Source organism: Pagrus pagrus (genome assembly GCF_965226575.1).
Source record: "Pagrus pagrus genome assembly, contig: HAP1_SCAFFOLD_435, whole genome shotgun sequence".
Taxonomy (NCBI): domain Eukaryota; kingdom Metazoa; phylum Chordata; class Actinopteri; order Spariformes; family Sparidae; genus Pagrus; species Pagrus pagrus.
In genome coordinates this window covers 14,866-36,167 of record NW_028175030.1, presented here as the reverse complement: position 1 = coordinate 36,167, position 21,302 = coordinate 14,866, and the positions used below count along the sequence as shown (strand labels likewise).

Here is a 21,302-nt window from a genome sequence, read left to right as displayed (position 1 = left end):
CTGTGTGTGTCTTCTGTGTTTAACTTCTTAAACTATCTGCATCTGCCCTCAAACTTTGCAGTAGAAAATGACCCTTGACCCCTGCCGTCTTTACACTGAATTTAAATGAGGAACATCGCAAGCATATTTCATATGGAGTGTATTAATCTATAGAAGGGCAAGCGTGACTAAATGACTGGTGTGACTGAAACGCACAAATCTAGACACGTCTTCTGAGCCCAAGTGTGCCGGATTATGAATTCATTGTAACTGAAATAAAAACGTCAGACGTCGGTTTTAACTTTGAGGGCGTTTGTGTTATGAAAATGTTGTTGGCAGCTGCAAACACGTTGGCTTTCAGGACTCTGATTAGAGAGTGAATAAAAGGAATAATACATCAAATATCCTGGACAATTCATGTCGAGTTTATTCATGCCTTTGGTGGCCTTGGTTCAAATGTTACTGGCAGCTCTAATCCGCGGTCCTTAGAGTTTTCCGAGCTGTGGATTATCTAGTGAAATGAGCACATGTAACCTTTTTTTTTAAGAATACGCAGCACTCTCAGCCCTAGAACAGATGCGTTTTGGCATATGATATGTCTCTTTTAAGAATTGTGTTCCAGATTTATTTCTAAGATCGGACACATGCTTTTTGGCCGAGGATCTAAGAAAGTTTTTGCTGTAGTTTGCTTTAGGCTGGTGGCCAAAGGTACACAGGGTTCTGGAAATAAGGTTGGTTATCAAACAGATCCAGATGCTTCTATTCATCGGATGTATTAAATGTTATAACTAAAGCACTTAACATCCTCTTTTGGTTTTGATTTTTGATCAAGATGATGTCATTACCAAGAAGAAAGCATACTCTGAAATTCAGTGGTGTCAAAGCTCTAGGGAAATGACCATAGACTGTATTAAACTGTATAAAAATGGACTTATCTCTGTGACATTACCTGCAGGTTTCCTAAGAGCATAGTGAAGCTCAGTGTAGTGGCTCCACATAACTCCCAGCTAATCAAAGAGGCAGAGGCAAAAAGATGGCGCTGAGGCCGAATGAAGTCTTGTTTCTGACCACTAGCTAGACAGCTAGCTGCTATCTGTCACTCAAAGTGGCCAATTTTGCATAACTTTGAGCCTTAAAATATATTTAAACAAGTGAGTTGTATAAACATGCAGCCCCGTTACAGTTGTCATGAACGGGGAGATTATCTTTGGAGACCAAACCCGTTTGTTTTACCAGGCTGTAAACAAGTTTATTTCTACTGTAAAGTTGAGCTGCAAAGTTGTGGTCTCTGGGGATTGACTCACTTGTAGTGGCCATTTGAGGAACTGCAGTTTTTGGCACCGTTGGCCTCAGTTTTCAGCCCAGGAGGTTGCCGCTTGGCTATGACTTACGTAGATATGCAGTGTTTCCCACAGAATGGCTGTGTAATCGTTGCAGGGGCACGTCATACGTAGGCCTACATTTAATAGAAGATGTTGCATTACAATCAGTGCGTTTCGAGGAGGGATGTAATACCAGAGCATCTCTCTCCCTGCAGAGCATTTGCGATTGACAGTAAAAAATATATACAGTAAATATAGAATCGAAAGGTATAAAAGAGATACAGATACAGATACAGATATACTTGGACGGGCATTAATATACCTGGGCAAACCACCCAAAGTAAAATACATGTGTGGGAAACACTGATATGGCCAAAAGTGATACAGCCATAATAAAATATCATTATGTTCCCAAGGTGGTATTACACAGTGAGTCATTAGGGTCATAGATGTTTGAAAACTGTGGAGGCTAAACAATACAGAAGGCTTGAATTTGATTACGCTGCCTTAACTTTTGACATGAAGTGGGAGGAAAGTTTTGTGTTCAGGAACAAAAGTTTGTATTTCACCTATGGCTCCGTGTTTTTCTTAATTTTTTTGCCTAAAGAAAGTTTGCATTTACAGGACTACAAATCGAGAAACGCTGTAGTACCGTTCAATCTTCTTCTGAATCTGAATTGCAAAGTTGTGAAAGTACTTCCTGCTGTTGTTTGTGATTAACTCAGATATGATTCACACATGCGTAGTGGGATAAGCAAACTTTGTGTTCTCTGTGTCTTTTCAACCGTATCAAAAAAGCACATAGCACTTGTATAATGTTTACTGCTTCAGTATGCATCTGAATGTCATGTGGACTGTGTTTATGGATGCGAGTGTCACACTTTATGGCCCTTGTCCGTCTCGTCAGCCGACTTACATTATTCATGCGCATACATTCGGTGTGTGTTATTACTCTTTGTGTGTTTGGTTAATGGTTGTTTAAATAGATGTGGAAGTCACATCAGCCCTCTCATCTCCTGCTTTTAGAAAAAAAAATAAACACACAAACAAGCACGCACGCACGCACGCACACACACACACACACACACACACACACACACACACACACACACACACACACACAAAGAGCAGTGGTGTGTATAGGGAATCATTAGCTAAAGTGATGCAGGTTTAGCTATCATGAATCACAGTGGCATCATATCGACAAGCCAGAGCCAGCAAGGAATCCAAAATGTGTGTGCGTGTGTGCATGTGTGTGTAAGGATTACCAGTATTTTGAGCTGGCAGCAAGCCCAGCCTTTCTCCCTCCTTCCCCATTTTTCTCTGTCTTCCTCTCTGCCACCGTGGTATTCCCCAGAGGAAACTTAATTTGCTCTCTCCCCGTCGTCGTTCCTCCCGTCTCTTCTCCTCCACATCTCGCCCACCATCAGCGTCTCCCTGTTTTGGGTGGCAGTCGGCTCACATCACCTCCTCTCCCTCTTTTGTTTTACAAGCAGCAATTCTCACAGGTTGTGGGAAAATCACAGTGGGATTAAGGCTGAACGTGGTCCAACTTCAGGGTTTCTGCAGCAGGATAGTAACAATTGCTGGATTGTGCGCTTAAAGGAGAACATGCAGTGTTGGCGTCTCTCGCTTTTTGTTTTCATCTTCGCAACATGTCTGATCTTCACCTCCCTCTTCCTTGAATGCTCGCGCCATTGCTCTGTCTTCTCGCCCATCGCTGTGCTCTTCATCATCCTTTCTGCTGGATCCCTCCCTCCCTCAGTAATATCTCTCACAGTATACTTGTGATGATGGATGAAGAACCAGTAACGGTGAAGCAGACCTCGCATCCATCACAAACTCAACAACAGCATAGTTAACTGCATCACTGTTTCTTTTTCCTGGCTCTGCCCTCCAGAGTTCAGCCATGTCGCAGTCCTTCTGGCTCCGAGCCAGCGCCTCTACAGGCTTTTTAAACCAATTGGAAAGCGGCACACCCATTAAATAGCCTCTACTATATACATGAGGTTGTTTGTTTTTTGATTGTAGCAGTTATTTTCCTGGCAATTCCATTTGAATTGTAATGAAACTATTATGCAAAAGAAAAAATATATTGTTCCTTGAAATATTGGTAATAAATTCTGACGGTCTCAACTAAAGTGTCAAAACCAAACCAAGTCCCCTAATGTCCATCTAAACTAAGCAGGCTCACTATAACACATCTCTTACCATAAATCTGTCTTTGTTCTGTTTTCTGCGTCTCTCTCTGTCCCCTCAGCTCCATCAACTCCTGTAGAACTCGGACCCACCCTCGGCTTGAAGAAGTCCAGTTCCTTGGAGAGTCTCCAGACGGCCATGTCGGAGGTGAACAGGAAAAACGAGTTCCTCCCGTTCCACCGTCCTCGCCAGAATATGGTCAGGGGAAGAGGCTGCAACGAGAGCTTCAGAGCAGCTATTGATAAATCCTATGATGGGCCACCTGAAGATGACGATGGTAAGGGATGAAGAAAGACATTTGTGTCTCTTTGTGTGTTGTTCATTTTTTCCTGTATGTATGTGCTGTTAATGAGTCTGTAAATTGTATCTACATTGAAGAAACAGGGAGAGAGCACGAAAATGGAGTCCTGTGTGACTTCTTTTTGTAGAGACAAAGATAATTCAACTCACAACACAATTTTGGTATTGGAAATGTTCTGGTTAACGATTTTTTCACCACATTATAGACTAATCAATTAATCCTGACGATAATCCTCAGAAAAAAATCCCTAATTAAGATATTTTTTGAGTTGCAGGCTATGTGTCCCTATTACAAACCACCTCTTTTATTTTGAAACACCACGAGTGAACTCATCGCAGTTCAGGTCTCTAGATGTCAAGTCTGATCAGTTTATCAGACGCTTGCCAGCAAAGCAATACTAGGACATTACCAGAAGACCACCATACCTCAAAGTGTCAGCACATACGGAGCAAAGCAGCAGCATTGTCTCGCAGTGCTCTGATCCGGACTTTAGCTTTAAATATTTATCCGGGAGCTGAATGGTAGCTGCTTGGTTAGTTTCACCGGAAGGTGCGTTTCAATTCCCAGCTGTGTTATTAGCAGCACACTCTTATCAGTCACCACCAGAGTAATGAGTCGGGCTGTTTCAGATCAGCACACTCACACAGGATAGGACTAATAGGGCATGTCAACAGCACACACACGCAGTGGCCACATCTGTCACTATCCTTCTAAATGTTCAACACTTTGAGAGCTGCTGTTAATTGACAGAGAACAGTTTCTTCTTTCTTTCTTAGACTTTGCCTTGTGCTTATACCTCATTGTGGACTTCACTTCACTGTCCAATCTAAATGCTTATCATCTTATCTGGCTAGTTTAGAGAGGTGTAATACACTGCTAACAGTCTGACGGTAGAGTGAATATTTAGCCAGAGTTCATGTGCAGCTGATGCACTGAGTTGAATCCAGCTAATACCGCAGTGCTTCACAGTTTCCAGTGACTTAAGATGTCAAGAGGACTATTCAGCAGAGGCTTTGAGTCATTGACTTTGATGTTTCTTGTCAGCTGGGATGGATTATAATGCTGAATATTTGTGTTTACCTTCCTCTTTTTCTTTTTCTAATTCTTATGTGTCCTTCACACGCCATCCCTACGAGTGGCAGGAATCTCATGTGAACAAAACAAATCCATATTATGATGGTGTGAAGTAAATGTATGGAAAATATGTAACAGCGTCGCTGTCAGTTACATTTGTTCTGAGTTTTCAGTACACATCAGGAGAAATGTTGCTGCAGCCCACATCCAATTTTAACCCAACCAACCTCCACCAAACTTTCCAAGTGGGTCAGAACCAATCATTGGTCTGCTCGCATTCTGTAAAACAGATGTAAGATTTTCCTGACTTTGCACTTTGTTTGAGAGAGAAAATAAAAGTTTTTGTGAATGAGGTTTAGTGTTTAAACTCAGTAACTCTTAAAATATATATATACACACACTGAGTTGACAACTATAAACTGATTAAAGACTGAAAAAAAGGTTTTAAAAAGATATCGGCTTTGGTCATTTTCATTTCCAACTTCAGACTAAAGGTCCCTGCATAAGCATGAAATGGTGCATCTGCGCACGAGTGCATGCACGCACGCACGCACGCACGCATGCACGCACACACACACACACACACACACACACACACACACACACACACACACACAAACAAAATTACCATTCCATTTTGTTGCAAGACAGTCTTTGTAATTAAGGCTGAAGTGAATATCCACACAGAGTTAAATCTCAATTGAAGTAACTAATTATGTTTGGTTATCTTATAAAATCTGACAAGTATTCTGTGTGTGTGTGTGTATGTGTGTGTGTGAGAGAGAGAGAGAGGGAGAGAGAGAGATCATTGTAATTCAAGCCCAGGCCCCGAGTCCGTCGAAGAAGTAATGAGGCATCACACTTTACGCTTTGAACATTTTTGCTTTCTTATTTCTAAGAGTTAATTAATTCACTGTAAAGTTAATAAATCTGCCGTGGACATGTCGAGTAGGGACAGTTAAGCATTATGTGCCTGTGTGTATGTGGGCTGCTCATCTGTGGATATGTACATTGCTGTGTAATTGTTTTTGTTGGGATACGTGCATGCATTTGTGTCACAACCTGATATGTTATGCTGTGGGATTTGGCAAATGTTACTTGATATTTCTGCTACAATGAGTCACTTTGGCAAAGAATAACTCCACGGTTATGTGTCTGTGGACCTCACTCTTTACAGAACTGACTTCTTCTTCATGTTAACTCGACAATCGTTGCCTCAAACCATCGTGAAGTGATTTGCTTCAGACAAAAGTGTCAGCCAAAGGAAAGAATGAAAATGACTCTGATGTTTTAGAGTCTTTAATACGAGGCGTTGATCAAGCCTGTGGTTTGCCTGGTCATGGTTAACACATGGTAAATCCTAATGCCACCATCATTACACATTGTTGTCAGTTAATCATTTGATGAACAATGTTGCATAAACTGTTTTATGAGAGTAACTCATTTTAATCTGTGCTAAATCTTGTTTTATTAATTTAAATCTCATCAAGGTTTATTACTTCAACTTACTGTCATGACCTGTGTCTACAATTGTTTAAGCATTGACTTTAATTGATCTGAATCTAACTAAATGATGAAAGCAGAAACAGCCCAGTGCATTTGTTTTCTTTTACACTGTCCTTCTTCCCTCACACTCCATCCAACTCCCACCTTTCTCCTTTTCATCCTCTGTTCCCTGCAGATGACGGTTCGGAGCTGAGTTCTGGAAGGGACACCCCTGCAAGTAATTCATCCCGCCAGGGAGTGGGGGATCGCATCGAGGAGAAAGGCAAAAAAGACAAGAAAAAGAAAGCAAAAACAAAGAAGAAGGAAAAGAACAAGGTGAAGGGGAAAGAGAAGGAGAAGGAGAAAAAGAAAACAGAGGAGCCTGAGGAGACGGAGAAGAAGAGCAAGAAAATAGGATTTGGCCTGCTGAGGTAAGAAACTGTGTGTGAGGAAGGGAGAGAAAGGGGAAAGGAAGTTTAGATGATTATATTTTAAATTGTCGGTCTTGAGCGTCATGCTTGCAGTGGTAGACATTGTTCCTGGTATTAGGCGGTGGTCGGACAAACACCGATTTCGTTACTTGCCCGCCGCCCCCCAACATCTATTCTGTGCAGCTACTGGGCCAGCGGCAGAGTAACAGGAAGTAAACACAGAGTAACAGGAATCACATTTCACTTTTGACGTGACGAAAGCAATCAACAGTCATGTCCTTCCTGGTCATTTGCATTCTGGATACCATATCCAGGTGCACACGTATGTCAACACTTGTCTTAATCTATGTATAATACAGCCTGTTTTAATATTCAGACTTGTTAGACGACCTGTTTACATGAGATCAGAGTCTGTTTCACTGCAGTAACCAGTGCATATGCTGGGTGTTTATTTAATGTCAAAAAATCTGAATAATAGTTTGTCATCCACAAACGTGTATTCATGTTTTTCCTGTCAATAGGTGCAGAGAAGCACAGTCTCTGCACACATCGTGCTTTCATACTATATCAGACAAAAAACCCTTAACGTGCTTAATAACGTGAACACTGGGGTCTTTTCTCCCCCCCATGAAACACTATCACATGCTCCCAGGCACACAAAGACCACTCTAAGAGCGGTGCCCCAATTTCCTTAAGAGGTGTAGAAAATTATCTGCTGAAACTATTTCATGTGATTAACTTTAACACTCTATCTTCCAGTGTGAATAGAAGGTGGGTCTAGGTAGAAAGGCAGCTTGAATGGGGCGAAGTGTTTTCAGTGAACAATTTGTACTTTCTACCATCCAAGCTAATACCGTGTTTTTCACCATGGTTGTTCCTGAAATGGGATTTCACATGACCATTACAAAGATACAGATCTGAAGTAAAACACTTGCACTGCAATCTCAGCTACAACAAACAGGCGCAGCCTTTCAAAATACACTTAGAAAAGGAGTCTGTCTAAACCAAAACACAGAAAAACACTTCCAGATTCAAAGTCAGATTTTATCACAATGATTAAATCTGCTATTTAAAGTGACATATTAGGCAATTAGACTAATATGGACCAATTTTACTTGATTGAGCAGGTTCAGTGCTCTTTCTCTGAAAGTCTCCACCTTTTTCTTCATCTCCTCTCCACCTTGTTTTCCTCGTTCTCACTTCAGTGTGCTTTCACTCTCTCATACAGTCTGCATAGTATTTGGTCATTAGAAATAGGCTTTTTTTATAGTGAGCAGAAATATTCCTTGATGTTAAAATGTTGTTTTTGTCCTGCAGTTGAATGTCTAAAAGCCTCCGTATACCTGGATGGCAGTGTGGTTAGAAAAATGTATCTATAAGTATGGTTATTTTTTTTTTGATAAAAGCTTTATAATGCAACTCTTCAAATGAAGGAGAGACCTTGCAACAAAGAAGCCCCGGTTGGTCAGGCTTGATAAAGAGCCAGTTCACCGTGGACCTTGGTCGCAATATTTTCATTGAAATCTGTTTTCTTCTAGAGAATGAAATAGTGAAAACCATCAAGAGCAAGGTCAATGGACAATTCCTGGTTTCTTAAAAGAGACATGGCTGTTGAGCTTTTTCCAAACAATTTTGCAATAAAATTGTCTGCATGGCCACATAATCAGTTGTAAGTTGGAAAATGTTTGTCTTTTATTAATTGGTTGAACTGACCCTTGATTAAATGCAAATCCATCCAAATTTAGTGAAGAGTGACAAGAGCTAACATGGCAATTCAACTCTATGGAAGAAAAGTGAACCATTACTGTACTTTAAAACGTATAATGCAGCCCACCTGTCTATTTATATACAAACAACATTTAAAGAAAATGTATGAGATTAAAAGATAAACTGATGATGATGATGAAATGATCTCCTTCATTCCGTCGCCGCCTCCATCTTTTCCACAAACCTCTGTTGCTCCTTTTCTGTAACAGCTCCAAGACAATCTGTGGCGCACCTTAAGATATCTTTCTCTTCACCTCCTTCACCCCTCACTCTTTCTTACCAACTTAGCAATGTTTTAAGTGCCTCAGGGTTCAGGGAAGGTTACACCCAATCTTTCTGTGTTCTCCCATCTCTCCTTCATACGCCTAGCTACCGCTCCGTTTGATTATGGTCTGGACAGCCTACGCAGCACACCCAAGAATATCTCCAACTGCTTCCCTCTACGCACCTATCCCTCCATCCATCCTTTCAACTAACCACCAATTTCCTCTTGCCTTGAGTGCCTTAAGAAACCATATAATGCAACCAAGGACGTATTAGACCTTTCCTCTACACCCTAACTCTCATCACTATAAGAGGGCCTTGATTAGAGCCCAGTGATAATTTCACTCTTTCTCTCCTTCCGCTCTTTTCTTTGCCATATTTCTGTAACCTCTCTCCCTCTCTCTCTCGCCCATAATCTTCGGATCATTCCAATTTTGCCTCTCAGTCTGCTCCCTCCAGCTCCAGCTCCCTATCTGCATTTGATTGCATGTAATGGTGGTAGACTGAGAAGGCAAATTGGTGCTATTCAGTACAGTTCAATCTAGGCCGAGCTGCTGATTTGTCACATTCATCTAAGGCCAGCTTTGATTGGCCTAATGGTCTGGAGGAGAGGTAGTGTGAAATACTCAACCTTACTCCACAGTCTGTGGTTTTACAGTAGGAAATGTTAATGTTCATCATTGGTTGGTTTTCACATTTGTCCCACAAGATCTCCAGACAATGTACTGCTTATGTTTCTGTCCATAGACCTGCTGCAAAGGTAAACATTTGTATTGCTGTTAAATGTCCCAATACTGCGAATCACCATAACGTTGTGTTAACAACTGTCACATCCGGTTAGAGGACTGGCAGGTTTTTTGTTTTTTTTTTAATTGCAAAGACATGTAAATGGTAAATAGACTGTACTAACATAGTACCTCTCTAGTCTTAGCGACCACTCAAAGTGCTTTACAACAATGAGTCAGCCTTCGCCCACTCATATACTGATAGCAGAGGCTCATCAGGAACAATAACTATTCATTCGCACTACACCGAGGGAAGAGCCACCGGGAGAAAATTGGGGCTCATTATCTTGCCTAAGTGCTTCAACATGTAGACATGTAGTCTCCAAACTTGACACTGTTCACTAGGGGTGGGACAAAATATCGATACGGCAATATATATCGCAACACTTCCTCTTGAGATACAATACACTGGTGCCAAATATCGATTTTTTAACAAAAGACTTGGAATGATGAATGATGAGTTGCAGTCAGTGTGTGTGATAAAAAGGCGCTAAGCTAAGACTATCTGCACTTTTTGTACATTGTTTTATCTCAGTGTCAGTGTCAAATTCTGTAAAACTGACACCACAATGCAGTGAATAAATGCATATTTCCTGCACTTTGCCTTTTTAGAGGTATTTTGCATTCTTCAGTTAGACAGAATGGCTGTATCGTGATACTGTCGTTATCGTGGGCAACGAATCGTGAATTGTATTGTATTGTGAGTTACTCTGATTCGCACCCCTACCTTTCACCCTACAAGACACTTTACCAAAGTTACATAGTTGCTTTAATTTAAATCAGAATTTAGCCATTCAAATAAATGAAAAGAGGGTGTACAGAGGTTTAAGATAATTACTGAAATGTTTCATTCACATTTTCAACTCAGACATTAAAATCAGACTCTGAATGTTGGTTTGAAATGCCCTTTAAAGTGGACAGCTGGCTCTGTCATCTGAACTGCTGCCACCTGCCAATCAGACATGCCAATCATCTGTGTATGTGTGTAACCATCCCACCGTCATGAATATTCATGTGGTGATAAAACATGATTGGTCACACAGTCAGATGGTCGTCATACAGTTGGCACACATGGCTGCTGTGAATCTTCCTCAGAGGCCGTGCGTCCATGTGTGTCCGTGTCGTCTCCAAATTGTCTGCAGTTGTGTGACCCTTTGTTTCTCTCTGATCTGTGTGTCTTTTCTCTACTCAAACTGTTAAGGTTGACACTCAAACAAACCTGGCAACCCTCTGAACATTCAAAATGCACACGCACACAGACATTAACCCACGACCGTAACTACATGCTCCACAAACATAATTAACATTGGTTGAGAGTATGGTTCTACGAGCTGTTCTGTCATCTGTCTGTGCATGTGTGTGTGTGTATATGTGTGCGTGTGTAGTTGTGAGACGGCCTGTACAAATGAAAATATGGTAATCTATTAGGTGAGACTGGGAATGTACAAGATCTATCAGAACCACAGAGAGACTGGTGCTGTTGTTGCCAGTGCATCATGTTTATGTGATCGTTGATTTGTGTATGTGTGCGTGCTGTTCATTTTTCAGATTGAAAATGGTGTGAATTTATGAGAATCTATGATAATAAATGCACGATTGGCTGTTTGGTTTTAATCGTGCACTGCTGTACTCGCCACCATCCAGCCTCTGTTGCTCTGATTCGTGTGTCTTTGCATGTATATGTTTGCTACGTAAGTGAATAACTACATTCATGAGAAAATGTTTTGTTTACCTTCACAAAACTTCAAACTTAAGGAGCGGCATGATTGGAGAATGCATCCACCAACCCAAATCTGTATGAAAAGGGGAAAAAAAGCACAAGAACTTGTGGTCACAATTATACCACCTCCTTTCTCTTTGAGCATTCGTTCTACTTCCTTTCTTTAACTCTCATTCAGGCATATAATTACACTCCATATTTGCCCTTTCTTTCCCTTTCTTCTCCATCTGCAGCTGATCATAATGCAGCACCTCCGTTAGACTTAAAGTGCCCCTTTGCTGCAACTATTATCCCATCTCAAAGGTGGGGGTGCTTTTACCGGCCATTGCTAGATAGCTAGTATAGCTTTTTCCATATCTTTATTCGAAGAACAAGATGATTATTATTGTAAGGTTTTACGCCATCTAAACAGTGTCTTACACAATTGAGCAGCATGACAGTTTGGAAGAAAGTAGTGAGAGAAAAAAGCTGCATGTTGGTTTTGATTGATATTTGCTCACGCTATGGCAGTGGAGGACTGACTGCACAGCTAACAACAAGCTAATGACGAGTAGGTTGATAATCAACTTCCACAAATGGGCTTTTCTGTCTCTGTTCTGTAGTGCAGCGCCTCAAAGTTTCTGTGTGATAAAGCTCAAGATAGACAGACAAAGCGAGAACGAGCTTCTTCTCCATTTTCTTGGTTACTAGCATGGCCCACCTGATCTAATATACAGTATGGTTGGTTGCCTGAAAAAGAGCGACAGTAACAACCCCAGTGCCTTTCTGAAAAGTTCATATATTTTCAACTAGAAGCGCTCAGAGCGGCCTGCTGAAAAAGGACAATGGGTGCAGCGCCTTCTGTCTAGTCAGGCACATGTTGCTGCTCTTCTCAATGGGAAAGATTAAAAGATGTGCTAGCGCTCAGAATATAATGTTATGTGGACACAGGCTGTAATACAGGTCAGAAGAAAATAAAAAAAAAACATTCTCAGATAAGTGTCCTATGCATTTCATTGCTCTTTTGATTTGAATATCAAACTTCTATGTCGGCTTTTCACCTGCAGTATGCTGCAGTGAAACATTGTGGTCAGGTGGGAGCAAAGGCAACATGAAAAAATATGTGCCAAGAGGCTGATTCAAGTCCTTTATGCAGGAGAACCCTGTCCTTAGCCTGTCATTGTTTCATAATTAGACAGCACATGCTTGAAAGGGGGGAAGGGCCCACCAGCTGCCAATCAAACATCATGACAGGAAGTCATTGGACTGTCACGGACTTATGTCATGCCTGCCAATCATCTGTGTGTGTGTGTTTGTGTGTGCGTGTGTTTGAAAGTGTGCCCTCTTACACAGTGTCTATCTGCTTACATGCACGTATGTTTGTATGCGTGTGCGTGCGTGTGTGTGTGCGCTCGTTATCGCAGCACACTTGTCAATCATCGATTCCCTCGGGGATCCATTTTCCAATGATAGCAAAGGGAGGCGTGTCCATGGCGTGACAGAGGGAGGGAGTGAGAGAGGAGTGGAAGAATAGAGAGAATAGGTGAAGTGAGATTCACAGATGTTTGCACTCGTTTTCTGCTCGTTTGTCAGTGGCTTTCCTGCTCATGGACCATTCAGAGGCGCAAGTGTGGAACAGCCCTCTGAACACTCGCTGTTCATCATTCCAAGTAGCATGTCTGTGTGCATGTAGACAACTTGTGTGCGTGTGTGTGTGTGTGTTTGTGTGTGTGTTTGTGTGTGTGTGTGTGTGTGTGTGTGTGTGTGTGTGTGTGTCTTATAGTTGTTTGTTGTTGTGACTTGTTGTAGTTTTAGACCTTTTGACATTTAATCCTTCATGCTGGCCAGTGCTCATCTAAGGTCAAGATCAGAAAATTTGCAAGTTCTATTGTTGTTAGGTTTAGTTGTAAAGTTAGGTGTAGCAACAAAAATTAAAAGATCTCTTTCAGAATTTAGGATTCCCATTTCATCCCATTCTTCTGATTTTCTCCTTTGCCTCCCATCAGTAAGTGTGTGCCTGTGAGTAGGGAAAACTTTCTAGTTCTTTCTTCCATCAGAAATCGAGCAACCTGAAGCAGCAGAAGAAAATATCTAAAATAAGCAAGCATGAAAATGATGAAAAATCTGTCTCTGACAAACTAAACTAACCCCTAAATGAATGAAATATTAAAAACTATATTCAAGGATACAGGCTGCAAACAGAGTGAGCAAAGCTTAGTCATCCTCTTCTGTTCATTTTGTCGTGTTCTGTCATCAGAAGAAATTATGAGGATACATTATGTACAACAGATATTATTGAGTACAACAACAGACTGTTTGGTAGCTCTACAAAATCAACCATGAAAAGAAACAACAGTTCCCAAAGAAACCTTTCCGTCCTTGATCAGACATCTGATTGAATGGTTGAATATACTTTTTTTTTACACAGATGGAAGCTTTAAGAAACCTGTCCATATATTTCTAATTAAATCTTTCTCGCATGCAAATGAGTATAGCTATACACTTTCCATACAGATTGTGGTGTTAGGTCATGAATATTCACGAGTCATCGTTCTGTTCCCACTAATGACAGAACAAGAGGTAATTTATTCATCCTAACTGGCTGCTAATCAGCTGTTCTTACTCTGATATTCCTTGTGAAATTATGCTCAAGCCATAATGTCACAACTTGTCAATTTTAGAACATGTCCTCGATGTCGAGACTACTGTGTGTGTGTGTGTGCAGCGTGTGTTGGTGCGTATGAGGCATGTTTAACTTGCAGGTTTTAGCCAGTTGTATTATTCTGTATATTTCCATTTTCCACTTTTCAGTAATTCACATAGCAAAAAAGAAAGGCAACTCATAAAACTTGAAACAAAAAAATGAGGAAATTCGCCTTACGTCCAGCACTTCTCGTGCTAATGGTGTATGATTTAACTGATTACTCATGTTGGACAGAAGACATTTTAAAAGCACTCACATGAAAAGGAAGTTCCTTCCTGCAGAAGTCGTAAAGAAAAGAAACAAAAAAAAAAGTCATGCTGCATGTACACAGAATCTCAGCCCAGAAGACAGTGTCAGGAGAAGGACTTGTCTTTTTTATTATATTTCTTACATTCTTTATTTCCCCTTTTTCGCTGTAGCATCAAGTATCCCCTGGAGCCTTCTATTTCTATTACTTCCTCCCTCACATGCACACTTTCTTATTTAATTGTTGTATATCCACGGCCTCTATATGCTTCTGGTTATATTTTATACGTATGTCTTCGTTCAGCTGTGTGTGTGTGTCTGTTTGTGCATCCATGCATGTTGCCTCCCACGATAGCCCAGTAATAATATTATCAAGAGGGGCTGGAGATAGAGAGTTGGCCCAATTAAGCAGTAGCTGTCCATTATCTTGTACATCTTTCTCCTCCCTTGCTCTTCTTTTCCCTTCCATTTGCTTTAAACTGTAGGTAGATCAAACATATTAAAAGTGATTGCTTGTTTATTGTAATCAGTCTTCTTCATCTTCACGGTGAAACCTGATCTCATGGTGAAAACACCTTCACAAATGATGACAGAGATGTAGGGATGGAGATTCATCCAGAAGGCATATAACACTGTGCAATGTGTAGATGGATCCAAAACTATATGCAGTATTTAGTCCAGTGACGTTATTTTCTTTTCAAAGCGGTTCTTAACGCTCACAAATTAAAGTCCATATTTCACTTGGGTAACCAATGTGTTTAATGATGGCTTGAAATATTAAAAGCATCGGTTAAAAGGCTCATGAATTTTACTCTCTATTTTTGTCATATTTTAGTTGATTATGTCCTCAAAGTAGTAAAATGGAGATGTTTTTGAGGCTAAAATGTATTTTCTTTCTTTCTTTTTACGTTTAAGCAAGTAGGACTTTTCCATCATTTGTCCAAATAGCCTATAAAATAACTCTTAAATGTATTGCTATTGGTCAGAGTTGGTCTCTAAGATCAACATTGAAAACTCAAAAGCCAAAATGTTTGATTAATCTTAATGTGGACAGTTCTCGTTGAGATACAGGTGCAAATATTTTGTTAAGCTCCTCATCCTTGAAAGGCCCAATTATAAAATGTGAGCTGTGCTACAGTACATAAGAAAGAAACAAATATGGTGAGTTGCTGAGGATGAGTTCAGGAGTCTCACAGCCTCAGAGAAGAAGCTGCCCCGTTGTCTGGTGGTACGGCAGTGGATATCTTTGGCATCTTTTGCCAGATGGCAGCAGGGTGAACAGAAGGTTGATAGAGTGGGTGTTTTCTTTTAGTATCCTTTAGGCTCTGTGCAGACACCTCACCTCACCAATATCGTTGATGCCCGGTAGATGGGAACCAGTGATGTTCTGGGTGAGGGCTGAACACACTGCCCTGGGGGCCTCCGTTGTTGAGCACTAACATAGAGGAGGTGTGACTGCCAGTCAGAACTGTTCGGGGTCTGTTTGTGAGGAAGTCCAATATCCAGTTGCAGAGGGTTTTACTCAGTTCCTCATCAATAAAAGCAGATTATGGCTCTTTTATCATTAGATTCTCTATGATGTGTTTGATTACTACATTTGTCATTACATGTCACAGAGAACGCTTAGAGAGGCATCCGATTTCAAGACAGTCTAATAGAGGCTTGTCTTATCTGTCTCATCAATTTATGGGTTTCGTGTGTGGGCTCTTCTCTGTAAGCTTTCTAACTTGACAATGATGAGTGTTTGAGGTTGGGTGTGTAGATATTTCAATTTGCAAAAAGTACAAATTATACGAAATTCCTTGCTTTTCCTTTTTCCTCATTTCATTTTCTGTGTAAAAGCTAGGGCAGGAGAGGAAATGGAAATGACAGCATAGTGGAGAAGAGGGGATGAGAGAGGTTAAGTGCCGTGAGAGAAGTGTTTGATACCAAGGGGCGACACGACGAGAGAGACGGCGAGGTAGGCTACGGATAGAAAGAAACTAAAATGAGGGTAATGAGAGAGAAGGAGGAGAGCGCTGAGGTAAAAAAAAAAAAGGAAAAAAAAGGGAGGTGAGAGATGGGTAAGTGAGGGGACGAGAGAGAGTTGAATTGAAGGGTAAGTCTCTTTCTCTGTAGGTAGCAGTAATTAGAGCGAGGCTTGTCCCCTGTGAGGCAAATACAGGCTGTTAATGCGCACACACGGTTATAGCCCTTCATTGCCCATCGAGCCCCCCCTCTGTGGGTGGTGAATGGGCTGCTTTACCCCCCCAGTCCACATTAAACATTTCAAAGAACCTTATTAACTCAGCGCACATGCACTAAAACAACGGCGATGCACAGACATGCAGAGGCGAAACTGCAAACAGTCGCAAACAAAGTCACGCACTTTAGAATGATGATGTTGGTTTAAATAATGCACAGGCAGGTTTATAGTGATACTTCAAAAACATCAGCAGCAGCAGCCGCAGCGGGTGGAGGAAGTGTAGACAAAAGAATAATACATCAATAAATTCACCAGATAAATAAAACATAAGGTGTGCTTTAAGGTCACGGTTTGCATGTTGGAGATATTAACTATTTAGCAGGTTTGACTGGCTCAATTAACGATGACCTGCTCACTGTATAGCTGCTGGGGTGTAAAGTTTAATGAGTGCTTTTTTTCACTTTCCTTTTTTTTTTTGTGCATCAGCACGTGAGCAGGCCTCTGAATGGCTCCTGATGACTAAATATCAATCAGACCTTCGTTCAGCATTAAAGTTAACTTCATTCCAACTATTCTTCCACCGAGAAGAAAAAGAACCATCACATCGTGTAGCTTGTGGTGGTACCGGTAAACGGATTAGTCTAAATGGTTTGTTTCTCTCATTTCATTCACAAGCAAATGCCAGCGAGTTGGCAAAGCCTGAAGCCATCATTGTTCATTCACATTTATGAAGTTGAGTCAGGTGTGTGTAATTGTGTGTGCGCACGATGCTTCCTCAGGTAATGACTTGTCCGGCGTCCAGTAGTGCTGAGTGTGCTGTTGATGCTGACCACACACAAACTGTATTGACTGGTGTGGTTTGAGTATTGATATGTGGCCACTTAAAACGGGCCTTTAAGTCTATCGTGTGTATGCCATCTTTTAATTTAGATAAAGCTGTGTAGAGTACATACTTACAGTGTGCAGCAATAGCGTTACATATAGTCTGCCTCTGTCTAATTTATTGAACTATTCTGCTAGTAGTCTGTTCATTCCAGAGTTCATTGTGTTACTGTTGGAGCCCGACCGATACTGGATGTTCGGGGCCGATGCCCGTACACCAAAATATTCAGATATCGCTATATCGGCATATTTTACCGTTTACACAGAACATACTCTATATATGAACGCTAATTTTTTGCAAATGATCTTTCAAATGTGGTCATCAAACACAAACATACAAATCTATGTTCTCAAAAAAAAAAAAAAAAAGGCTTTACATCGGCACATATAGGACAATCAGTGTTTCCCACACATAGACTTTACTTGGACGGGCCACCCAAGTATATACATTTTTTACTATTTACTTTTTATCCGTCTGAAAGAGCGACGCCTTACGCGATTGATTAACTAGTCGCCAGTCTGCCCTCGCTCTTCTCCTCACGTCTGCTGTCAAACACACATGCTCTGCAGACAGACAGCGAGATGCTCTCTGGCACTACATACCTGCTGTGAACGTGCTGATTGTGATGCGACCTCTCCTATTTAATGTAGTTCTACTTACTGTATACCGTTGTTTTTGTACAAACTTGTATGTGCACCAGGTTGTTGTGTTGTCGTTTGCTGCACATTAGTTTTGATCGAGACGGACTCATGGTTGAAAAATTCCCAAACGATGTATTTTTTGAGCAACTGCTGCTGACGGAGAAAGCAGAAAACGTTGCTGGGAAAGAGAAAACTCAGTGTGTGTGTCTACGTTAATGTCACTGTGTGTGTCGAGTGTTTGTTTGTAAGAATGATGTTAATTTGGTGTTTATTGCTCATCGGCTTCCATAGCACCACATCCTGATGAATGCTGGTGAAATAAAGACGTATTAAATTTTATGATGATGTTTTTCTCCTTACTTTTTATATTGTCTCTGACTTCTGTCTGCTTTGTCTTTTGTCCAGATTCGGGAAGAAAAAAGAGGAGAAGAAGGAGGCGAAAGCAGCTCTGCAGCGACAGAAGTCAGAACTTCTGAGTGATCACGAGCTCGAGAGGATGAAAGATGAGCGAGAAAGGTGAGGAGATTTTATGTATTTTATATTCGCTGTCATACAGACTCAGATGTGTATTCAGTGAAAGTCTTCTTGTCTTTTCTCATTGAGGAAAATTCCATAACCATCTTTGGTTTTCCTCCTTGGTTGCAAATGATGGCTCACTAATTATTCTCATGGAACACATTGAAACCACTTCATTACCATCTCTGCCATTCCTTTCTTTTATTGCTTCTCATTCTTTCCGTTCTCTCTATTCTCTCGACTCCATTCTTATCATTCCTGAGCTCTATTGTAACGGCCTGCTTCTATGTGGTTTGTTTTAAGATGTTTCTTTGTGGTAGCCCCTGCTGTAACTCAGTCAGCATTATTTCTTACAAAGTCGTCATTGTTTCATTTATATTTCTAAACTGGCTCTTCATCTGTCTTGTAGAATCGAGGCCGGGCACCCTGAGCTGAGAGACCTTCGGCAGCAAGCTGGCAGCGGTGGCGGCGGGCAGGCATATCCAGATGTTGAGGATGATGACGCAGACCCCAATTATGCCCGAATACAATCGTTCAGGGACAGAAACATGCCTTCAATGCCTTCAATGCCTCAGTCGCCTCCCTACAGTACAATTCAGCACGCACATGCCCGCACACCTTCCCCCCAAGGTCCTTCTGCCTTTCCAGGACATGCTAACAGCCCCGCAGCCACACCTGATGACGATCCCCTTGATAGGCTGTATGCCAAGGTCAATAAACCAAGGGGAGCTGGAACTTCATCACCTCCCGTCTCTGCTCCTGCCAATGACAGGTAAGACCCTCTCAGAATACACTCTTAAGAATCTGAAAGAAAGCTCTGACGTCCTGCCACTGCAGGTTGGTACAATTTGTCTTACATTTAACTGTACCATATAAAAGATCTTATAAAGTGTGGGTTTTGTCTTTTTGCAACCTGTGGATAAACCTGGGCCACCTTCCTGGAGCTACACCTGGTGGGGAGGGCCTCCCAGCTTTCTCCTCTCACATCCCTCTTCTGTTGCACAGTGCAATATTATCTTGCTGATGCTTCATATTTCTCCCTCTCCTTTCCCCTCACCTGTCTAAATCAGGTTTATCTGCCACAAGCAAGTGTGTGTGTGTGTGTGTGTGTGTGTGTGTGTGTGTGTGTGTATGTGTGTGTGTGTGTGTGTGTGTGTGTGTGTGTGTGTGTGTGTGTGTGTGTGTGTGTGTGTGTGTGTGTGTGTGTGTGTGTGTGTGTGTGTGTGTTCGAGAGCAAAAGAGAGAGATGGAGACAGACAGACAAAAAAAGGATTGAATTGTTTGTGCTTGCTTTGAGCTTCAGTGTGAGCGCCTGTGTACTCACGTTCCCACTGACATACATAGTGTGTGTGTGTGTGTGTGTGTGTGTGTGTGTGTGTGTGTTCGAGAGCAAAAGAGAGAGATGGAGACAGACAGACAAAAAAAGGATTGAATTGTTTGTGCTTGCTTTGAGCTTCAGTGTGAGCGCCTGTGTACTCACGTTCCCACTGACATACATAGTGTGTGTGTGTGTGTGTGTGTGTGTGTGTGTGTGTGTGTGTGTGTATCCCAGTAAAAAAAAGGGAGAAAAAAAGGGAAAAATCACCGCAGGGCTCAATGTGTTCCTCTCAGCTCCACAATCCTTACTCCTCACCTTTATTATGTCAGTCACAGCTCACTTGCTTCTGAATATATCTACCAGCACAGATATTCTCACACACATCCACCTTATTCCTCTGGCGTGTCTTCACTCGGGGAAGTAAACCTTTTTGATGGACAGTTCCAGGCTTCGTAGACATGTTTTCTGACACTGTGTCTTCCTAGTATTGTTTCCTCCATGCATAAATAGTGTCAAGATGATGATTTGACGCCAGCTTCTTGGGTGGACTTCTTTAAGATATGTATTAACAGCGAATTGCTTTAATCATTCTTAAGGGCAAAGAGTGTTTTCAAACCTAAGTTTTTAAACTATACTGAGGTCAGGTAAAACCACCCTAAGTGCTAAGCATAATTTAAGCTCACCAGATCTAGGATCCGCATCTAAATGTAGTCACTCATAGATACCACACAGCTTATCCGTCAAGATCTACAGTATGCATTATTCTCCGAGAAATTAACGAAAATGTAAAAAAAACCTCAGTGTTAAAGAAATTGAGGGAAAAATCCTGGATCCGTCTCTTTATCCAGATCTGCATTAAAAGTTGGATGGTGGGGGAAACAGCAGTCCCCAGATGTAACCCACGCAAGCACAGGGCCATCATTCAAACTGTGCACACAAAGGCCCTGCCCCAGTAGATTTCAATCCCTGGACCTGTGCTGTGAGGCAACACTGCCAACACCTGCGCCACTGTGCCACCAGTTGTAGAATAATGTTGTTTTAGATTTAAGAGTTGTACAGGAAATGGCAAAATGTTGCAGGGTCCAAGATCTGTCTGTTAATGTAACACATGGGTGAGGTTTTATGTAATTATACATAGTTCACTTGGCAGTGCATGATCATATGTACAGCTAAATATGTCATTCATAGTACACGTAAGACTTCATGTTTTTATTTTAAGACACGACTTAACTAACTCATAACTGAGATGAATAAATAAGTCCCAGGGATCCTGTTACTTTGAGTGTAAGAACGTCTTGATTTCGGAAACCCTTGTACTTTATATCCATGGCCGCAGCAGTCCTGGCAGACAGTGGTGTTCATTTATCATCACTTCCTGAAACCTGATGATGCAGACAGGAGGAAGTCCAGGTACTGGTTCAAAGTAATCGATGGTACCAAAAAAAGAAGGTAGTGCGTCAGCGTTGATTGTGCGTGCCTGACTCTGTGTTACTGCGTTTCAAG

At 41.4% G+C, this 21,302-nt stretch overlaps 1 protein-coding gene across 1 annotated transcript; it reads left to right on the top strand.

Moving 5' to 3' along the window:
- Positions 1-3,561: 3,561 nt before the first annotated feature.
- LOC311254133 (partitioning defective 3 homolog B-like) lies at positions 3,562-19,253 on the top strand (the record flags this gene model as incomplete). The annotated part of the gene is made up of 4 exons (XM_084384535.1): positions 3,562-3,777; positions 6,557-6,791; positions 18,371-18,481; positions 18,891-19,253. Coding segments are annotated over 4 exons (925 nt in total), but the record flags the coding sequence as incomplete, so codon positions are not given.
- Between the last annotated feature and the right edge of the window lie 2,049 nt (positions 19,254-21,302).